This window comes from Schistocerca cancellata, chromosome 8 (assembly GCF_023864275.1).
Source record: "Schistocerca cancellata isolate TAMUIC-IGC-003103 chromosome 8, iqSchCanc2.1, whole genome shotgun sequence".
NCBI lineage: Eukaryota > Metazoa > Arthropoda > Insecta > Orthoptera > Acrididae > Schistocerca > Schistocerca cancellata.
In genome coordinates this window covers 408,256,463-408,280,102 of record NC_064633.1, presented here as the reverse complement: position 1 = coordinate 408,280,102, position 23,640 = coordinate 408,256,463, and the positions used below count along the sequence as shown (strand labels likewise).

At 39.5% G+C, this 23,640-nt stretch overlaps 1 protein-coding gene across 1 annotated transcript in view; it reads right to left on the bottom strand.

Annotated features, from left to right (window-relative positions):
• The window catches only part of LOC126094715 (electron transfer flavoprotein-ubiquinone oxidoreductase, mitochondrial), a 128,833-nt gene that overhangs the window by 28,865 nt on the left and 76,328 nt on the right, over positions 1–23,640 (bottom strand). Inside the window, exons 9-10 of the mRNA XM_049909250.1 lie at positions 16,960–17,139; positions 14,236–14,457 (exon numbers count right to left, since the gene is read on the bottom strand). Coding sequence (XP_049765207.1) covers positions 14,236–14,457; positions 16,960–17,139 — 402 coding nt within the window. The remainder of the gene's footprint in view (positions 1–14,235; positions 14,458–16,959; positions 17,140–23,640) is intronic.

Below are 23,640 nucleotides of genomic sequence, written 5' to 3'. Positions count from 1 at the left end.
AGCCTGTGGCTCTTTCAGCCACTGGTGGATGTCCGGTTGTACACTGGCAGAAACCTTGAAAGAAAATGTCCCGAGAAACACTTTCCTGGCAAGAGAAGCCAAAGGAAGTGATTTGTCTCCAGCTGGGAGGTGGGAACCAGTGTCGTCGGTGAGTGGGAAGCCATTGATTACGAAGTAGGTATAGCGGAAACAGCAAGAACAGAGCCCCCAACCATCATGGGGACAGGCATGGTTGAAGTGTAATGAGTGGGAGTACCGTCGCCAAATGGGGTGATGTTGTCGTGGCTGTAGCATATGACATTGTTTGACGTGCTGGGTGCAATCACTACTGGTCTCTTGGTAACTGAGTCCGTCCAGAGTTGTGTGTTCTTCTATTTCCCTCCCCCCCCCCCCCCCCCCTCTCTCTCTCTCTCTCTCTCTCTCTCTCTCTCTCTGGAAAACAGTGCAATCTGGTGAGCAGGGAAAATGGTGCTTTCCACAGTTGATGCAGTTGGGAGGAAGTGCACAGGAAGCATTCGCAAGCAGCGGTCATCCACAATCTCTACAGGTGGGGCTTGCATTGCAATGCCAAGACATGTACCAAAATTTTTAGCACTTTAAGCACCACACAGGGAAGGGGGGGGGGGGGGCGGAGGGAGAGGGGAAGACAACATTCAGAGTTTCACATCACACTTTGGTTTACCATCACCTTGATCTTTTCAGGCAATGAACCGCCCTCAAAGGCCAAGATCAAGACACTGGTAGCAACCCTATTGTCCTCTAGTCCCCTATGTACACGGCAGACAAAACGTACACCCCATCATTCCAAGTTGGTGTGTCGCTCATTGTCAGATTATGAAAGCTGGCCTCCATGTGAAAATCATGTCCTGAACTAAATTTAGACCGTCATGGGGAGTGACAGTCACCGGTATTTCACACAGCTTGTTACAAGCGATGAGTGCCTGTAACTGAGCAGGGGATGGCGATTTGATCGAAACTGACCCACTTTGCATTTTAGAGATGGCTGCCACTTCCCTAAACTTGTGCCTTGTGGAGTAGTAGGAACTAAACTTGTCTTCTAAGTTATCCACAAACAACATAAGCTTTGTGGCCAAGAGGGAATCACCATCAGTCCTTGTACAAATCAAGTTTTGTGGGGAATATTGTTTTGCTTTCCAGTTAGTCCTACGTTCCTCCCAAGGCACAGCCAGGAAAGAGAGCATTTCAGGCTCATATCTCTCTGCATTGAAAGAGGACTGTCCTTTCATAGAGACTGCTGTGGCCATATGGCCACCAGTGGGACATAACTTCATCCACTTCATGTGCAGCTGATCTGCTGTGGTGTCACCCACTCTGAACAGGGCTCTCCCCATGGGAACCACCCAGCCTCAGCAATGGCTATTTGGCCAGTTATCCGTTGCTCAGAGGCCCCATGCCTCAGTCTCAATGGGCACATACTCCTTGGCACACATAGGTAGTTTTCAGCTGCATGGTCGGGGGGGCTACCACCATGTAGATACTTAACGACCCTCCCCCCCTCTCCTGACAATGGGATGGCTATTGTGCTGGATATTTGGGTGTATTATCGTATTAAAGTGAAGAGTGCGCAGATGGAAAGGCACCAAGGTGGATCACACACTGCATTAAGCGACATTTCTTGTATGATCAACACATCTGGAGAATTTTAAAAATTGGTGGCAGGTCAAACCCAACAATGGTGACCATGTGTTTTTTGAATGAAAACTTGTAGAATACGCTGGAAGTGGAACACTCATAAACAACGTCCAAGAAGGGCTGGCACCAAGAAAACTATCTGGTGGAGACACTGGGGGGGGGGGGGGGGGGGGGGGTAGTGGAAATATAAACACACAGCACGGAAAGGGAGTGATACTGCAAAGGCTGGGGCCCCATGGTAGCCCAGCACATACTCACAGGAGAGAGAGGGGAGGGGTTAGAGGGGGGGGGGGGGGGGAAGAAGTACATAGGTAGGAAGGAGAGTGGACTATAAATGTAGGACAGTTGCCTGTCTCCATTTTTGTATATTTGAGAGACTACTGATAATTTCAACATTTCAGGAAATACACCTTGACTCTGATTTTTTACAAAGGTGGCACTATAAAGTCAGCTCTGGATTTTTAGTACTGATTTTTGTGACCTCTCTAATCGATGAGTTGGCCAAAATAACATCCAGTGGTGCAGTTTGCTTTGCTGGTGTCAGTTTTCAATCTGTTGTCATGGGACCATATTTTGTACCTATTTTCTGCTGCTATTAGGAACCGTTCAATTTAATAGCTAATGATTTGAGTTTCATACATCTGTCTAGCCTGTCATTTGCAAGTTTATTATCATTTGGATTATCGAATTTATCCACTTCATCCTTGTTCTTGAAATTTTGAATTTTTGTGAGTGGTACACTGTTTTTGCCTTTTTCCTAGTACAACATGTTTTTATCTCAGGTGTTAATCACACTTTTTCATGGCTATCATTGCAAATGTCCCTGACCCACTGTGTACAAAAACTGTATTCATAGTGTTTCAAAAATATTTTTTGGACATAAATAAATTCCTTGCCTATTGTGTGTGCCTGGGAAACTACTTCCCATTTTTCATCCTTTAAATTCTGTCTGAATAGTGCAAATGAATCAGCATTTACAATTTTTTGAAATTTTACTTTTCATGTCTTTGTTAAACCTTATTAATGGGGATGCCTTATTGCCGTCATCATTGGACCATCATGGTCAGATAAACCAATGATTTTGGGCTCACATCTATTTCATTAAATACAGTCATATTTAGAAATAAATCGCGAATCACTACTGCACTGTGGCTACCTTGTTGGAAAAGTTAACTGTGGTGATCAGTCCAAAGCTGGCCATTAGTAACCCTAGGTAGCCTCGATCGGAACTAAGCAAGATGGAACCTATGTTGAAATCTCCACGTAAAATCACTTAACAGTTATTTCAATTAAGTTTTATTAGCATCCTCAATTGTGTTATTACATTTGTTTATGTTTCCAACTCTATCACTAAAGTGCAGCAAACAGATAGCTTTTCAATGCAATATTCACTGAGCTCTATGGCCTGGGACACTTTTAATATTACACTTACAGAATGTGATACTAACTTGTATCCATCTTGGTACATCTGTTCTATTTCTATGACTTTCAGATGATGGTCCATCATGCAAAGCATATCCTTAGATTTGTCGATGTCCTATATTAATATAAGTACCTCATTTCTCTTATTGAAAAAGCTTCTTATGTTTTGTTGGAAAAGTTCAAATTTATGAGGGGCACTCAGCTAGCAATACAACACCTTTTTAACGAAAGAAGGTTGGTTGTTTCAGGATTCCAATAACCATATTATCCCCCACTCTGTTGGCTACAAAACCCTATTTTTCAACATAATCTCCATTCAACACAGTGGCTTCACACCAACTTACTGGGAGGACCTTTATGCCTGCATGGTATTGCTCTACTAGTCCACATTGGAGCCATTGTCTACCCGTGTACTGCTTCCCATGGAATGCATCTTTCATTGGGCCAAACAGATGAAAGAGGGAAGGTGCAAGATTTGGGCTGTAGAGTGGATGAGGAAGAACAGTCTAATGAAGTTCAATGAGTTCCTTATGGGTGTGCATACTTGCGCGAATCGTTGCTTTGTCGTGGAGGAGGAGTTCATTCGTTCGAATTTCTGTGGTGATGAAAATGTTGGAGTTACTTCTTCAGTTTCCCGAGGGTAGCACAATACACTTCAGAGGTGATTGTTGCCCAATGAGGATGGACATCAAATAGAGTAACTCCTTCAGAGTCCCAGAAGACTTCTGCCATGACTTTACTAGCTGAGGGTGTGGCTTTAACTTTCTGTTCGGAGGAAAGATGGTATAGTGCCGCTCCATGGATTGCAGTTTTGCTTTCGATATGAACTGAGGAACCCATGTTTCATCGCTTGTTACGATATTCAACAAAACATGCAAGAAACTCTGCACAGGTGGTCTTTCATTACTCTTTATGTCTTCTGTTAGGTGGCAAGGAATCCAGTTTGCACGCACCTTTGAGTACCCCAATGGGGACAAGTGTATCAGCACTACCAACAGAGACATCCAGTTGTGCAGCAAGGTGTTTGATCGTAATCAGTTGATCACCTCGAATTCCAGTATTGCAGAAATCACAGGCGTGTGGGGCCGGCCGGCACACAAGATATTATATCGGTTCGTGCAACCTTGTTGCAATGATGACAGATGCTTTGCTCAATGACTCACCATGTTTTTGTTCGCTACCAGGTCTCTATAGACATTCTGCAAGTGCCTATGAATATCTGTGATGCTCTGGTTTTCTGCCAAAAGAAACTCAATGACAGCTCTCTGCTTGGAATGCACTTCTTTTACAGATGCCATTTTGAAGGCTACATATAGTGCCACCGCTTATGGAACTTCACGCAACTACAGCGGTGAAGCAGGAACATTCCACAATGTCCTATGACAAAGTCCACATTTTTTCAACAAAAAACTGGCCGAGAAAAAGAATGTGTTTCATTACTTATTGAATACTCCTTGTACTATGATTGTTAACGTGTCCAAGCTGCCAATTTTTATATATCCATTTATTGTACAAAGTTTGATTATAGTTAGTTGGCAGCTCTGTCTTTTGCAAACATTTTTCCTAAAAACGTCTGTTGAAAATATTGGAAATCACTATGATTTGACCAACAGCATTCTGGTTACACCAAATGCTACTGGAAATTAGTCTACTTGCAAGTAATCATTTACCTCAAACACTCAAATGTAAACCATGCCATTAGTGGTGTAACTATGTGAGAAGGCAAACGTGAATCATGTCCATGTGTGTTTGCCCCAGTCTGATGAGTGACTCTTGAAGCTCTTCATTTACATGTTCAATGGAATGCTTCATTCAGAGTTTGTTAAATATTCCAAAGAGGGACAAACTTGAGAATTTTTTCATCTGGGAGAAAACCAGGAAAAACCCGGGAATTTTTCATTGTTTTAGTTTTCAGTTCCCCCCCCCCCCCTTCCCCCCCCATGAACCATGGACCTTGCCATTGGTGGGGAGGCTTCCGTGCCTCAGCGATACAGATAGCCGTACCATTGGTGCAACCACAACGGAGGGGTATCTGTTGAGAGGCTAGTTCCTGAAGAGGGGCAGCAGCCTTTTCAGTAGTTGCAGGGGCAACAGTCTGGATGATTGACTGATCTGGCTTTGTAACACTAACCAAAACGGCCTTGCTGTGCTGGTACTGCGATCGGCTGAGACTACAGCCGTAATTTTTCGTGAGGGCATGCAGCTTTACTGTATGGTTGAATGATGATGGTGTCCTCTTGGGGGTCATTCCATCTCAAATCAACTAACAGTCTGAACCTTGATATCTCAGATTTGGATGAATTTTTTTTTTTTTTTTTTTTTTTTTTTTTTTTTTTTTTTTTTTTTTTTTTCAGGTAATGTACCCACTAAACACTAGTGAAGGTAGCAGAGGATGAAGTAGGTAAAAAGATGATGACTAATAGAAATCCTTGGGTAACAAAAGAGATATTGAATTTAATTGATGAAAGGAGAAAATACAAAAATGCAGTAAATGAAGCAGGCAAAAAGGAATACAAATGTCTCAAAAATGAGATCAACAGGAAGTGCAAAATGGCGAAGCATGGATGGCTAGAGGAGAAATGTAAGGACGTAGAGGAACATATCACTAAGGGTAAGATAGATACTGCCTACAGGAAAATTAAAGAGACCTTTGGAGAAAAGAGGATTACATGCATGAATATCAAGAGCACAGATGGAAACCCAGTACTAAGCAAAGAAGGGAAAGCAGAAAGGTGGAAGGAGTATATAGAGGGTCTATACAAGGGCGATATTCTTGAGGACAATATTATAGAAATGGAAGAGAATCTAGATGAAGATGAAATGGGAGATATGATACTGCGTGAAGAGTTTGACAGAGCACTGTAAGCTTTAAGTGAAAACAAGGCCCCGGGAGTAGACAACATCCCATTAGAACTAATGACAGCCTTGGGAGAGCCAGGCCTAACAAAACTCTACCATTTTGTGAGCAAAATGTATGAGACAGGCAAAATACCCTCAGACTTCAAGAAGAATAAAATAATTCCAATCCTAAAGAAAGCAGGTGTTGACAGATGTCAAAATTAGCAAACTGTCAGTTTAATAAGCCACGGCTGCAAAATACTAACACGAATTCTTTATAGACGAATGGAAAAACTGGTAGAAAGATCAGTTTGGGTACTGCATAAATGTTGGAACACGTGAGGCAATATGGACCCTACGACTTATCTTAGAAAAAAGATTAAGGAAAGGCAAACCTACGTTTCTGGCATTTGTAGACTTAGAGAAAGCTTTTGACAATGTTGAGTGGACTACTTTCTTTCAAATTCTGAAGGTGACAGGGGTAACATACAGGGAGCGAAAGGCTATTTACAATTTTTACAGAAAGCAGATGGCAGTTATAAGAGTCAAGGGGCATGAAAGGGAATCAGTGTTTGGGAAGGGAGTGAGACAGGGTTGTAGCCTATCCCCGAAGTTATTCAATCTGTATATTGAACAAGCAGTAAAGGAAACAAAAGAAAAATACGGAGTGGGTATTAAAATCCATGGAGAAGAAATAAAAACTTTGAGGTTCGTCGATGACATTGTAATTCTGTCAGAGACAGCCAGAAACCTGGAAGAGCAGCTGAACAGAAAGGACAGTGTCTTGAAAGGAGAATATAAGATGAACATCAACAAAAACAAAACAAGGATAATGGAATGTAGTCGAATTAAATCTGGTGATGCTGCGGGAATTAGCTTAGGAAATGAGACGCTTAAAGTAGTAAATGAGTTTTGCTATTTGGGGAGCAAATTAACCGATGATGGTCGAAGTAGAGAGGATATAATATGTAGACTGGTGATGGCAAGGAAAGCATTTCTGAAGAAGAGAACTTTGTTAGCATCGAGTATAGATTTAAGTGTCAGGAAGTCGTTTCTGAAAGTATTTGTGTGGAGTGTAGCCATGTATGGAAGTGAAACATGGATGATAAATAGTTTAGACAAGAAGAGATTAGAAGCTTTCGAAATGTGGTGCTACAGAAGAATGCTGAAGATTAGATGGGTAGATCACATAACTAATGAGGAGATATTGAATAGAATTGGAGAGAAGAGAAATTTGTGGCACAACTTGACTAGAAGAAGGGATCGGTGGGTAGGGAATATTCTGAGGCATCAAGGGATCACCAATTTAGTATTGGAGGGCAGTGTCAAGGGTGAAAATCGTAGAGGGAGGCCAAGGGATGAGTACACTAAACATATTCAGAAGGATGTAGGTTGCAGTAGGTACTGGGAGATGAAGAAGCTTACACAGGATAGAAAAGCATGGAGAGCTGCATCAAACCAGTCTCTGGACTGAAGACCACAACAACAACAACAACAACAACAACAACAACAACAGTTTTCAGTTAAATTTTTTTAATTTTGACCGGTAAGAACCAATACTCTAACAAAGGTTATTACTCTACCTCACTACTGCAGAATAATATTGCAGCAATAAAACATGAACAAGAGGGAAAAAAAAAACGAAAATAAAACTTAAGTGCAAAGGAAATGCGCCATATACAGCAACAAAACACATTACTCAAAGAAGCACCTGTCAACAGCAAAATGTGTCAAAGGCTTTAGGAAGACTATACAATGCTGTATAACAACAAATTGTCTCTGATGAGCGTGACTTCACAACTGTTTACATTAGATTCATTTAAGCAGTTGTGAGCGAGCTCATGCATTTGTGGAGTTGAGTCGCATATGAGTAGTATCTTCTCCCGCTTCTGGCCACAGAAGTGTGGCTGTTAGCTGTATAATCTAAGGTGATATTTTTGGAAGCCGAAGCTGGTACCAACATGGGTGCCCATTATAAGGGAGGCCATGCGCCCCCCCCTCCCCCCCAGATTTCAGAGAAAGGAAAAAATATTATGCTGCAGTCACATACATTTAGTTAAAAAGTTGGTGAGAGAGAGAGAGAGAGAGAGAAAGCCCTCCATGTAAATAGAGCCTGCGAATGATCTCTTAGTTGGCGTAAAAAGTGGAAAGTTCAGCTCAGATGTGCAATAATATCACCTTACACCGTAAAGAAATCGAGCAGAAGGAGAAATTACATTTTCCAGATGATGTGTACATCTGTGTGTTTATTAAGTGATCCTACTGTTAATTGCCTTTTACCAGTTATCTTGTGGTTTTTTGTCCAATTTGTGGAGAAACACCAAGTCTACGTGGAAGAACTCTTTAAGACAGTGTTCCCCAGCTGAAGGGTTGCGACCCGGCTCCGGGACACGAAAATAAAATACTGGGTCGCACAAATATCTCCTTGTCGTAATTGATAGTTTACAATTACTTAATCACATTTTAGTAATAGAAAGTTAATTTTAAAAAGAACCTAGTTTCTGAAGGGAATCATATGACAGTTGCACATTACATAGAAGTTGTACTCATTCTAGTAATTAATGAAATTGCGCATCGTTAGGATACTTTACTGATGATCTTACTGCGTTTGGCCTAACGCTGAGGCTCACAAAGTCAAGAGAATTTCAGAGAGAGTACAACGTAGGTTCATTCCTGCACAAGGCAGAAACTCTTATCAAGGAGCATTTACTGGGACTGGACAGTGAACACTAATTTAAAATACAGGGTGATTCAAAAAGAATACCACAACTTTAGGAATTTAAAACTCTGCAACGACAAAAGGCAGAGCTAAGCGCTATCTGTCGGCGAATTAAGGGAGCTATAAAGTTTCATTTACTTGTACATTTGTTTGCTTAAGGCGCTGTTGACTAGGCGTCAGCGTCAGTTGATGCTAAGATGGCGACCGCTCAACAGAAAGCTTTTTGTGTTATTGAGTACGAAAGAAGTGAATCGACGACAGTTGTTCAGCGTGCATTTCGAACGAAGTATGGTGTTAAACCTCCTGATAGGTGGTGTATTAAACGTTGGTATAAACAGTTTACAGAGAATGGGTGTTTGTGCAAAGGGAAAAGTTCTGGACGGCCGAGAACGAGTGATGAAAATGTAGCACGCATCCAGCAAGCATTTGTTCGCAGCCCAGGAAAATCGACTCGCAGAGCTAGCAGAGAGCTGCAAATTCCACAATCAACTGTATGGAGAGTCCTACCACATTGGCACTTATCTGTCCGTAACTACCTGAACGTCAACTACCTGAGGCGATGGATCGGCCGCCAGGCAGCCCGTGACAGAGCACTTCATCACTGGCCTTCAAGAAGCCCTGATCTTACCCCCTGCGATTTTTTCTTATGGGGGTATGTTAAGGATATGGTGTTTTGGCTACCTCTCCCAGCCACCATTGATGATTTGAAACGAGAAATAACAGCAGCTATCCAAACTGTTACGCCTGATATGCTACAGAGAGTGTGGAACGAGTTGGAGTATCGGGTTGATATTGCTCGAGTGTCTGGAGGGGGCCATATTGAACATCTCTGAACTTGTTTTTGAGTGAAAAAAAACCTTTTTAAATACTCTTTGTAATGATGTATAACAGAAGGTTATATTATGTTTCTTTCATTAAATACACATTTTTAAAGTTGTGGTATTCTTTTTGAATCACCCTGTAGTATTTTCCATCAATCAACAGCAACCGAACATGGTTAAGGAACCTATTTTCAGTCCTGTAATTTGTCAGATTCAAATGCTGACTCATTAACTGTGATGTTGTTTGAAAGATTTTTGGATATCTTGTCAAGAGGTCTCGCTTTAGCAGAATAAGTGATGAAATTTCTAATGCCTGTAGATTCGATACATAAGTGTAAATCAGGGTTTTCAACATTGGTGTTCCTGAGGAAATAAATAGGCCCCTATAAACCGATTGGAAACTGAACCAGTCCAAGGATAAAGATAACGTCTTTTGAACCGAATTTGGCGTTCATAGTTAAAAATGAACTGCTACATACTTCTCACTAATAGAGTACAGCTAAGGTTATATGTAATGCCAAGTCACTTTTTTTAAAAAGTTCTCTTGCGCGGGCTGTGGGGGAGAAGAGGCAATGCAGTAGGGTAGGGCTGACAATGTTTCCTCATGGAGAGCTCACGCACTTCAGAAATTTATCTCCTCTGTGCCAAGACTGTATTCTCACAAGTGTTGGCATCAGTGCGGAAAGGCAGAAGAAGAACTAATGGTGGGGGCGGTAGTTCTTTCAAGTGTTCTACTGTATACAAAAAAAGAATTTTCAGAGATTCAGAAGGGGGGGGGGAGGGGGGGGGCAGGACAACAAATTTGGAAACCTTTGTTTCCATTACCATTTTTCTTCTGAAACTAAAATATTTGTGTGTGCACTTTTCTCTTACTTTATTCCAAGTGGGAAAATAAAAATTCTGTTTCAACACGTCCACATGACTTCCATACCTGTTCCAGATGTCCAAAACCTGTAAATCACACGTATTTGCTATGAATGTTTTCGTATCTAGCTTTATGCAGAAACTCATTAACCCACAGTTGGTGCCATTGGCCAGTTCATTCGTACAAAATAACTCATAGTTAGTAGGCAACGTGTTAAGCTCTAAAATCTGGCACTATGTAACTTGATGTCGCTCTTATGAATCATATTATATAGCTTTTTATCAAAGGACCTAGCGTAAAACTTCTTTACTTAAAATTTTGCTGGTGAAATTTGGACTGATGTACAAACTTTCATCGAACATAGCTAAAAACCATTCTCATTAACCAGCTGCCAAATAAAAAGACTGCATTAAAATCAGTTATGATGCCACTGACATACACACAGAAACACTTTTATACTTTTAACACCCCTTTGTTTGTGTCGCCAGTTAATAAGGAAAAATGTGCAGTAATAGTCTAGAGTTCTGGCATCCATGCGTCACTTCCAATAGGAAGGGCCCACTTCGATTTGCGTGGGTGTCATATATCACAATAGAAAAAAATTTGTTGCACTCAGAGAAGATCCATAGCAGTTGAGGGTTAATTAAAAGTGGAGTTACCACACTGTTTGTGACACTGAAATTTGAATACGTTGCTTACCTCTGTTGAAGTTCGGAACTGAAAACACAGTGTCGTTTGGGCATTGCGAAGCTGGTTACAATCTGTACGTGCTGCAATACTCATGCCAACAAAACAATTACCGAAGGGCTACCACTAGGAAACTCCAGCTCAGTAATACCAACTTCAGTACAATTATTATTGAAGGTATCGAACTTGAACACATCAGTAGGCAGTTGATGATGATGATGATGATGATGATGATGATGATGATGATGTTTGGTATGTGGGGCGCTCAACTGCGAGGTTATCTGCACCTGTACAAATTCCCAACCACTGCTCAGTCCAATTTCGCCACTTTCATGAATGATGATGAAATGATGAGGACAACACAAACACCCAGTCATTTCGAGGCAGGTGAAAATCCCTGACCCTGCTGGGAATCGAACCTGGGACCTTGTGCTCGGGAAGCGAGAACACGACCATGATACCATGAGCAGCGGACACATCAGTAGACAGGTCATGTAAATGCATTTTATAATGTGGTATGTTAGGTTTGGGATATGATACGGAAATAAAGTGTAAAACATGTTTACAAAGCTAAAAATATGAAAAGTTAACTTGTTGAACATCTGACGACCGAGACTTAGATTAAATTTGTTAAAACCAGAACATTCAGGTGTCCCAGCTGAATCCGGGTCGGGACAGGGGGACACGGCTCCAAAAACCGGAACTCGCACACAGCAAAATGGATCAGAGAAATGATTGAGGCGTTCAGTTGGGAAATACTAGGGCATGCAGCCTATTCTCCAGACTTGGCTCCATTTGATTATCATCTATTTGCATCACTAGGACACACTCTCACTGAACAGTTCATATGAAAATGTAGTGTACGAAAATAGATCTCTGACTGGTTTGCTGTGAACACACACGCTAACATTTCTACAGCTGCAGATGCACTGAAACCAAACTTGTAATTAACTGTGACTTGTACAGCAGCTTTTTACTCACTAAAATACAAAAAATTAGTGACACTTGCAATTTTTAGAGCATCAGCATTGGTAACAATGAAATCTAGGCAAAAATTACCTGCTAGCACCATATGTAGACTGTAATGGTTATGAAGTAAATGAAACACTACGTGTAAAATTTGTTGTGTTCCAGCTGATAATCAATATGCTCAGAGATCACTATGTTTTGCTCTTAGGAGTGTGTCTCATTCTGTTGGCCTAAAGATAAGGTTATTGATTTATTTTGCACTTTTTTGCTCCCTATTGTGTCATGAAATTTGGTTTTGTGACCTTGTAGTACTTTAGTAAATGAAGTAGTTCTACTTATTCAGGAAAAGTGAGCAGCAATAATATTGTGTAAAGCAGATAAGAGTGTGTGTTGCTAGAGGTTTATTACAAAACTTTTCTTTCTTACACTTACTTGAATTACAGTAGTCCTAAATGGTTTGTGCCTCCTTAATGGTTTTTGTTGCTGATAATAAAAATCGGTTTCAGCTAACTACGATCTGCACAATCGCCATAAAAGGCACAAAAATAATTTTCATGTAGACTTTGTCTCCCAGTTTGGGGGTCAGAGTGGAGGGTATTTACTCTGGTGGAAAAGTATTCAACAATCTCCCACCCAACATAAACCAAGAAATTCGGAATCGTAATCTTTTCAAAAGATAATCAAAAATATACCCCATTAGACAGTCGTATCAGATTATCTAGATTCAAAGATTGAAAATGCCTGTTAGCTCCGAGCCAAGTTACAGTGTTCACTTTAAAACTGCATAAAAAATAATAGTGAACTTTAAACTGCCCTCTGTAGTTACTAATTTCTTCGAAAAATACCAATGTAATCAAATGACCATACCAGCAAAAGAGAAACAGCACCTATTTAATACAATTGAGGGAGTAACATCTTTTTTCAGATTAGTAGTCTTCTTACTAATTTACAACAGTGCCCATCATGTCCGAAGACACCTCTGTGCAGAGAGAGTTAGGGGTGGGGAGAGAGGAGTTTGTAAGGGATTTATTTTTCTTATGCATGGGAGCAGAGAGAGGGCAACCACTTTCCCTGTTGCAGGCCTTGCAAAGTGATGCAGCAGATAACAATGAATAAAACTGTATCACCACAGAAGTATGCCCCCTTTACAGTCAGGAGGAGAGCTTGTACCACTGGTCAGTGCTGTTCATTGCAAGCAGTCTTGTGAAAGACAACATTTCACTGGCTGCCAGGATTTAGTCGATGGGGGAAGTTTGTAACTGGACTGCCTTCCACTGTGTCTTGCACTACATGTTACATTCAGCTGGTGAGAATACAAACTATTAAGTGCCACAACGATAGTTTATTGTTAACACAGTGTACACTTTAAGTCTCTGAGAGTTGCTTCACTTTTTATTAATGTTTATCTTTTACTTGTTCAGTACCATGTGGGCATACAGGCCCCCCACCCCACCCCACCCCACCCAGTAAGATGGTGTAAGGCTCTTGCACTGAACAAGATTATGTTGAAAACTCAGGTCTTGTAGCCAGAAGATTGGGGAAATAGTGTAGTGTACTGGAATCCAGAATAAAACCAACCTGCTTTCAGAAAAAAATAGGTTTATCACTTATTGAACGCCCCTGAATTCAAGGCATCTAAACATTTCCAATTTGAACATACATGTGTAAAATATGATTTCTGTAAGTCAATTTTCTGACACTCTTGTATGGTTCATCTGCTAACATCCCTTCTTTCATAAAGAGAGAGATATTAGGTGAAATATTATTTAATATGAATTGTTTCCCTCTGCATTTTAGCAGCCATTAGCCTACCCTCAAATTTGTGTGTTTTTGTTTCTTTCATAAAGAAGATAATTCATTGTTGCATGTCACTGACATTATTCTCCAAACCTCCAGATTTTTAGTATTCATAAGCAGTGTTAACAGTAGAAATTCCTGGATGGATAATGCATAAAACAAAGGAAAGGCAACAACTCAACTACAGCTGATTGATTTGTGGCACATAGAAACGCAACAGAAACAGTATTTTACTCTAGTTTTCCAGTTCTTTCTCTTTCTCTTCTAGTAGAAGTCCACACATTCAGTCACATAACTGTGAACACACACACACACACACACACACACACACACACACACACACACACACACACAGAGCTATAGGCTGCTGCTGTTCCATTTTTCTGTGTACCATGCATCAGTCAACTATAGGTGAGTGGTTGTCTTGCCATTATTTCACTTACTGAGAAAATATTTATGCTTACCTGCTGGACAAAAGCGACCCTCAGGACCATCAAAAATGGCAAGATTTCGTTTAACAGGCACTGTATCATCACGCAGTGTCAGGTGTGGTGGTTGGTCACCTTCATGATTTGTTCCAGTCAGAGCTACTGATGTTAGCAAGTCAAAACTCACTTCACCGTCTGGTTTAGGGTACTCCACAGGCTTGCATTCTGAAGCTGGTTTCAGTCGTTTCCAGTCAGGATCTTAAAAGAAAAATATCAGTTTTATCATTTTGTTCAGCTTAGTTATGTGAAAGTAAGTGAGGATTATATCAATGGAAAAGTCTGGGAGAAATATAGTCACATGTAAGAGGACACAAAATCATTAAACACATAGAAACAGCAACGATACTGAGCAGCAGACAGATATCTAGGAGATAATAAACTGCTTTCCAAAAAACACACTTTTTTGTCTCATGCTGCTGAGGATCAAGGGGTAAATTATGAGCTTGGTAGTTGGCATGGAAGGCTGGAGCAGGAGGTGGAATGGAGAGAGTGAGGAGCCCTTACTTCCCAACCCACCGGCCCCTCCTGCCCTGACCACCACTCACTGCAGCAGACAGGTAGCTGCTCCCTCTCCCTCTCACCCCAATCAGGATTAGCTGTTTATTGTCCTTTTCTGCACATTTATGTGTGGTTCAATGCCTGTTCTATTAGCTGAGTACAGATCTATCCCCACATTACTAAAGAGTATTAGTGTTGTCTCAAGTCATAGTATTTGTACATACAAGTGTGTAGATGCAAAAAGAAATTCATGCATAAGTTAATGGGATTATTCAATTTCAGCAAAATACCTGTAAGGATACTACAATTAGATGTAGATAGAATGACAATACTATTTAACAAGCAACACAAGGCTGTTGCACTGAACAAGATTATGTTGAAAACTAAGGTTTTGTAGCCAAAAGAGTGAGGAATAGTATAGTATACTGGAATCCTCACCATAAAACCAATCTGTTTTTGGAAAAAACAGGTTCATTACTCGGGGCATAATATAACAAAAATATTTAATCCATTGGAATGAGAGGAGAGGATTAGAGGAAACAAGGATAATCAGAAATTTATCACAGTAATTGGCATACTTGGCCATTTTACATTCTTATTTAAAGGAGTCATATATAAATGTTAAATATTCATAAAAATTCTAATACAAAAAAAAAAAATTCACACCAGAAGGAATTATCTGAATGTGATGGAAATCAGTAGATGTGATGCACAAGAATAGACAAACAAATGAGCACAATTTCAGAAACATTGGATGATTTATTCAAGAGAAAGAGCTTCACAGATTGAGTAATGCGTTGGTACACCTCTGGTTCTTATGCAAGCAGTTATTCAGCTTGGCACTGATTGATGGAGTCGTTGAATGCCCTTTCATGGCAAGCTATCCTAGGCTTACATTTCAGCAAGATAATGTCTGCCCGCACCCAGTGAGAGTTTCTACTGCTTGTCTTCGTACTTTCAAAACCCTACCTTGGCCAGCAAGGTCACTGGATCACTCCCAATTAAGAAAATTTAGAGCATTATGGGCCGGGCCTTCCAACCATCTCAGGATTATGATGATCAAACACACAACTCTGATAGCAATTGGCATGATATCCCACAGGAGGACAAACCACAACTCTATGAACCAATGCCAAGTTGAATAAAAGCTTGCCTAAGGACCATAGGTGGGCCAACGCATAACTGACTTGCTTAATTTGTGAAGCTCTTTCTCTCGAATAAATGATCTAACATTTCTGAAATTATAATATTGTATTTGCCTATACACGTTCATCACATCTAACAATTTCCATCCCATTTGGATAACTCCTTCATGGTGCATTTTATTTATTTATTTTAGGATGTATGAACAAAAACACACACAACAATTTTATAACTGAATATCTAGGTCTCTTAGGTTGTCCACAGAATGTGGTATCACCAAATGCAGTTTAGCGAGTCCATAGGAAGTTTTCATAATAAACACTCATCACTTAGGTGCACGCCAGGGTATTTTTAAATCCCCATTCGTACAAACAAATTTTTCTAACAATATCAATTATGATGTTCCCTTTTCTGCTGTATTTTTGAACTGGCTCTTAAAAGTAAGCCAATTCTTTCAGAAAAATGTCTTGGAGTGTAAGTTTCCTTGTAAATTAATGGTAGTAGTAATCAGTATAGTGTACAGTGAGAGATGGTAAAATAGGACGAGAGAGAAAGCAATACTGGAAGATGACAATATAAATACGATGAAGAACTGACAATTTAAACAAAGTAAAAGGGACAGTTGACAGGAGGATATGCTGAAAAATAGTAACATAAATAAAATGAAAGTCAAAAGGAACAGATAGTGAGAGGTAGATAAAAAAGTATAAATTGAAGGAGAGAGAGGCAGGAAATTAAAGAATTCAGAAGACATCACACATGAAGAAAATGAGAAAAAAGAAAATGTGATTGTTTGTTGAGATGGAATAAAAGTCATTAATATTGTGCTGCAGAATTTGTTCTTAAATGGGATACTGTCTACTACCAATATAGACCCTGTTGAAACATGTCGTTCAGTACTTCAGGTGTTTTTGACTATAGGTGATTAGTGTAACACAATGTATAATGAACATAAAATTTACCAAAGTCTTGGTGTTAGGCAATAACATCAACAGAAAATTTGCAACACCACTCATTATTGCTAAGAATATCAGATTTAAAAAGAAACTGTATACTGACCTCCATGACTGAATGTCCATGGTTCTCGGCCTCCAATCACCAAACTGAAGCCAGAGTACATTAACCCTCCATATAATCCCAGTGGATTATGGAATGATGGGCGTATATTTCTTACACTTTTTAAATCTGACCAAATCCAACTATTCTTAATTTTATCCTCATAAGATTTTGGTTCAATGCCTGTAACAGAATAAAATCTCCATTGGTCATAGTATAAACTTGTGGTACAATTCTGTGAACTAAACTTTTACAAAGTATTAAGTAATACATAACAGCGAAAGCCATAAATTTTATATATGTGCGATATAGTAGTGGTACTCGTATTCACCAAAAGATGACATAGTGGATTCAAAAGTGTAGGATAGGAATGCAGGAGGAAGGAAGGTAGGTGCTTGGGCTACACCCGTGATACATGGGTACTGGAGCTGGTGAGGTGCAGCGCATGAAGAAGATGATGTGGAGGCATGGCTTGGTATGAGGTGATAGGGTGAGGGAGGGAAATTGTTGGATACAGGGCAAGGGGGACAACAGTTTACTGGAGACTGACAGATTTTTTATATCTTGGGTAAGCACACAAAAACTTTGGTGGCAATACTGTGCACCTCATTTTGTGCTAAAGAAATCTTCATTTGGAGTGATGAATATCATTTTTTTTTCTAGTATTGTAATTATGTGCACCATCGTTCCTTTTCAACTGTGGTGGATTATTCACGCCGAACTTCATGAGAGAATAGGTATACTGTGAAGCAGTAGTCAAAATGCCTAACTTCTGAAACAGATGTCTACAAGATGATTGTGGGCGAGCACCACATATTTTTAAACTATGTTTTTGAGACATTAACACGAACTTTATGCCATATGACCTTATTGGATGAAAATAAGTAAAATATTTTAAATTACTGATATGTCTCTACGCAAGATTTGCAATGATTCTGGGTGGAAATGTGGGTAAATTGAGTTATTTAAAGGTTTCAAACCCTTGTTCATTCCAATTTAAATCATCATCTGTATGTATGCCAAATATTTTGAAGCTTTTACCCTACTTATTATTTCCTCACAGTGCGTTACATTTCTTGCTGGTGTAGTATCTCTAGATGTGCAAACGGAATGTGCTGTGTCTTTTTGGAATTGAGAGTGAGACCATTTGCAGAAAATCACTCAGTAATACTTTTGAGAACATTATTTACTACTGTAAAGCAATGCAACTGACAAGCAGTGCCTATTTATATTCGTAAGTTAATCTTTTTATTTGATGGACAATGCAATAAACAAAATCACAAGGAGAAAAAAATGTCCTGGTAGAATTACTGTTGCGAAGCCCTTTATAAAGTCGATAATCAGAAAGAAAGGCTTCAACGCTTAAACTACATTTCATATTCTCTGGAGAGTCTATTTTTAAACGGCTCTTTATTGTAGTGCATGTTTATGTGCGGACTGCACAGAATGAGTATATTATCCAGACTGTAGTCCTCCATCTGTGCAGAACAGGAGAATAACGGGGGTCTGTAATCATTAGGGTAACAATATTGAGGTTTTAAGTGGGCTAACAGTGACTATTCTCAGCCAGTGGTGCAGGTAAGTTCCTAACAGGGAATGCATTTGTTGACACAGTTGCTTCATGAGCATATCTTTACTGCCCTTCCCCCCTTCCACTATCAAAAGATTTGGATATGATGAATCCATTGTGCTTTGTATTAGGAGAAAACAAAATAGTGTATGATATATAAGACTAGGATATCGAGATGGAGACTGACTGCTACATATTGTGCCACTTCATTGATGGCACTGTCAAGAGCCTGTCACATGGAAATGACCACTGTTGATGAATTATATTTAAAGAGGTGCATGGCACTCAAAATGGCAGCACTGTTCTCCTCACCATTGTACTTCACCATTGAGTATTATTTGGACTTTGAATTTCCCTTACCCCCTCTCTCACTCAGCTTCTTTCATAACTGCATTCACCTGCTTTTTGAGGGGCTTTGCATTTATCTCAGTTTTGAGTGGCTTACAACTTGGCAGACTGCACTTATTTACAATGAATGACTTGGTTTGTCTTGTAATTCTCAATGCCGTTTTCTATGGGTGCCTGTTGGTGAATGAAGTGTGTGAGTAACAACATAAAACAGAGTCCACTATTGCACTCTAGCAACTATCAATGAAATGGACTAAAGTTTTATTCACCTCAGTGAGCACCATTCATGATCCGTATGCATCGATCCCCAAATATGTTCTGGTTTTTTGGCTGTCTAAGGTGACTGAAAACAAAACCAATTGCTACATGTGGGACGAGACAACAGCAAATAGGGAGTCTATGTCTGTGGGATTTTTTTAAAAAAATCATGGACAAGGAAAACCGACAACCCTGTATTCTGATACATGTGGGGGAAAGAACACGAATGCCAACATGAGCACTGTGTGTTTGCTTGCAGTGAATACACTGGACATTATTCCAACTATCGACCAATGCTTTCTTGAGCCTGGACATTCACAAATGGAAGTAGACTCAGTGCAAGTGAGCATCGAAATAAAAAGTAAATTGAAACACGTATGTGTTCAGTGTATTCAGTACAGCGATGGCGAGGCATGACAGAATCTCTGACCAGAGAGTTATTTATCGTTGCTAGTCTGCGCTTGACCGCGCGAGAGTTGCGAGTTAGCAGTTGCGAGATGTACAGTGTGTGAGGAGTCGGCGGGGGTCGACATGGGTCTCTGGTCACGGTTCAGGACGAGGTATATTATTAAATTAGGTAATGAAACAGCATTGCGCTCAGCTAATAATGTATTGTAATTGTAATTAATTTGTTCAAGAAATGCCCCAATAATAATTCTGTTTTCAAAGCAATCGTTATTAAAAAGAAAAAAGTCATTACAATTGAATGTTCATTTCTCAATTTTTTAAAAAAAAAAAAAAAAAAAAAAAAAAAAAAAAAAAAAAAAATTGAAAATTACTTAAGGTCAATAATATAGAAAGTGTAACCTCCCAAGAAAAAATAAAAAGAAAAGACTATGATAATTAAAACGTGCCAAAAGTTATTTCCCCATAAGATTACTGAATAATAATGACCCAAATGTTGTTGCGCTCCCACAAAACATCGTTAAATTGAAATAAAAGCGACTGTACCTTCGCCACAAAAATATTGAAAAATAATGGCCCAATGTAAACTCGACACAAAAATTGAGAAATGAACATTCAATTGTAATGACTTTTTTCTTTTTAATAACGATTGCTTTGAAAACAGAATTATTGTTGGGGCATTTCTTGAACAAATTAATTACAATTACAATACATTATTAGCTGAGCGCAATGCTGTTTCATTACTTTATTTAATAATATACCTCGTCCTGAATCGTGACCAGAGACCCATGTCGACCCCCGCCGACTCCTCACACACTGTACATCTCGCAACTGCTAACTCGCAACTCTCGCGCGGTCAAGCGCAGACTAGCAACGATAAATAACTCTCTGGTCAGAGATTCTGTCATGCCTTGCCATCGCTGTACTGAATACACTGAACAAATACGTGTTTCAAAATATGTGGATGTTTTTGATCCCATTGGCAGGTATACAATTGTAAGAATGACCTCCAACAAGTATAGAGTGACAGAAATGAATAGCATTCAAATTTTAGATTTCAACCAGCTTCAGAAGAAAATAATTCGGAATAGGAAAACTGCTGAAAAGGGAGAAACTATGAAATGGCTTAAAATTGTTTGGATGCAATATAGGAAAGATCAGCTTGACATGATGTTTTTCAAGTATTCCTATGATGATCGTGAATTTCAAGTTTTGCACACCAAGGAAAGACATGGCCTGCAAAATTCTTCAAATTCAGGACCTGAAGACAATACTCTGTGTGCCCAGCATATGACAGTCCTCTCTGTGTAAGTAAAGACAAGAAAAAAAGATCGTATAGATTTATGTAATAAGGGTATTATACCTTCTAGGTGTCACTCATTATATCAAGGACTCAATGCTACTAACGATTTAGAAAATGAGGAAAACATGAAAGAATCACAGGACTAGACTTCCTGTTTATTTTCTGTTTTGTTTGTCTCCTTTATTATTGATGATGATGATGATGATGTTTTGTTTGTGGGGCGCTCAACTGCGTGGTTATCAGCGCCCGTACAATTATCCAATCTTTGCTCAGTCCAATTTCGCCACTTTCCTGGATGATGATGAAATGATGAGGACAACACAAACACCCAGTCATCTCGAGGCAGGTGAAAATCCCTGACCCCGCCGGGAATCGAACCCGGGACCCCGTGCTCGGGAAGCGAGAACGCTACCGCGAGACCACGAGCGGCGGACTCCTTTATTATTGTTGCTAGTTCATCACCTTAGCTATTTCATATAAACCACTAATTTTGGCTCATTTAAATGTCTGTGTTGTATTATTCTTGAAACAGTAAGCTAAAAACAGATGTGAGGGAGCACTGTGTTTTGTTAAAATGATTTCCTATGTTTGTTATGTGAAGATTAAAAAACAAAATGTTATTTCTGTTACCTGTTAATTATTTAGTGTAAATTCAGTGTTACTGCAGACAATTAATGCAAAGTGAAAATAATTATGGGTTTTATGTATTCTCCATCATATACTGATGATAAACTTCCTGACAAACAGTTCTCTTGCTTATAGTACTCATTAAATAGCACTGACACACATTCCCATAGCTTGCTCTGTGTAACCTGTATTTATAAATACATTATGAACACAACTGCAATAATCTTTCATATGATAATATTGCTCAAAGCTGCATATTATTTGTTTGATGTCCACATGTCATACAGCAGCAGCCATTAAGTAAAGGATTGGACAAATGTAACTACGTGCATAATTTCATAAAATATTTCATTAACGTTTACCGAGTGACTAGAATATGTAACACCTAGTAGAAAACAACAGTTAATGAAATAGGCCTATACTTTTTATTTACCATAGTTTGTGAAAAACTATTATAATTTACTCAGTTCTTTGAGCAAAAACTTTAAATCGAATTATCTCAAAAAACTGTTTTTGCAGTTAGGTTTCTTTGATACTAAATGGGTGATATGTATTGATAAAATACATTACATTTGTTTAGAGAGGACCAGTGCACTTGTAGAATGGAGACTTGGTTTCTATTATGGACTCTGAAACAAAATGTGTCAAGTAAGTTTCAAATTTCTATGTGTATTCTCACCTAATTCTCACAAATTGTCGGAAACCAAGTGAAGCATTTGTCCAATTGCCTCATTCAAACAGGGTGAATATATGTCCCCCCCCCCCCCCCCCCCCAAGTCTTGAGAAAATGCAGCGAAGAAAAATTAAAGTATACATTTTTTGAACAGTTGCAAAATTCCCATTGTTATTCTACTATTTTAATAGTATAATTTGTATTTAGTTAACCTGTAGCAGTTTATTTAGCTTTGCATGGCACCAATGACCCTGTTGTCAACAACCCCATCTATATTACCTCTCAAATATAGCATGGAAAGTTCTGGCAGAATGTAAATAACGTGCATGCACGCACACATGCCCATGCCCTTGTGGGCTGACAAGTCAACGCCTCTGATATTAGGCGAGTGGTTGGTCTCCTAATCTCTCCACTACCACTACACAGCTCTAAATTGTTGATATACCCCATTGTATAACAGAGCCATACAGCAACACTCACATACAGTAAGGAGTATTAAGCACAAACAGGTTGAAAACGAGTGACCAATACTGACCACTGACATTTTTCTGCAGACTTGCACAAGAGGAAAAATACATAGCGTGACATTATATACAACATATTTCATTACAAATTTAATTAAAAGTTCAGCATATTCCTGCAGTGGTGACATACTGTCGCAGAACTTGAACAACAGTTTTGTCCTGTTCATCTACAGTTAATTAGTCATTGTACTTTCTTTAGATTTTTTTCACAATTTCCAGCTGTGAAGTTCAACAACCATCTCACTTTTTTGGGCCTTTCTTGGCTTTTGTGTTTTAGATAACTGCTCCATTTCTTTTTGGGAAAAAAAGAAGTTATGGATTTAATTATTAGAGTGCAGACTTAGGTGGGGCATACATGCAGCTGCCTATACACCTGCCCGAGTTTATGGGAGGTAGCTTACTAATGCATTCCTATCCTGATATTTTGCTGACACCATCTGTTCCTATCATCCTATGGTCTTTCTTTTCTCTACTCAGCACACACTGAGTTCATCCAGCCCAGTGTGTGAGTAGCATGTGTGCATGAGCACTTCCACATTATTGCAACTAAACAAATACTGAATATGTCATACAGGCTTTTATAGCTAGCTAGGATGGAAAATGTATGCAAGATGGTAATGGGTTCCAAAATTTCAACGAATATTATTGAACTAGTGATGCTTCCCCACTTTGAACAGGTAGCACTAAGTACAGGGTGCGACAGAACCAACTAAGCACTTTTGAGGGATAACTGCTCAGCCATTGGTGGGGGAGGCAGTTTCACCAGGGCTCCCTTTGTTCTGTCAGTGAACCTATTTCAGTAATCAATATGGTTTGGATCAGAGCACATCAGGGCTTTATCTTGCGTGCAAATTTTTGTGATCGCGATGCAAAGAGCTTTTCAGTGATGGTTCAACATTTCATGCAACAATGCCGTTCCCTCATGTGAACACAATTTGGTCCTGACTTCAGCAATTGGAGGAAACTGGTAGCACAC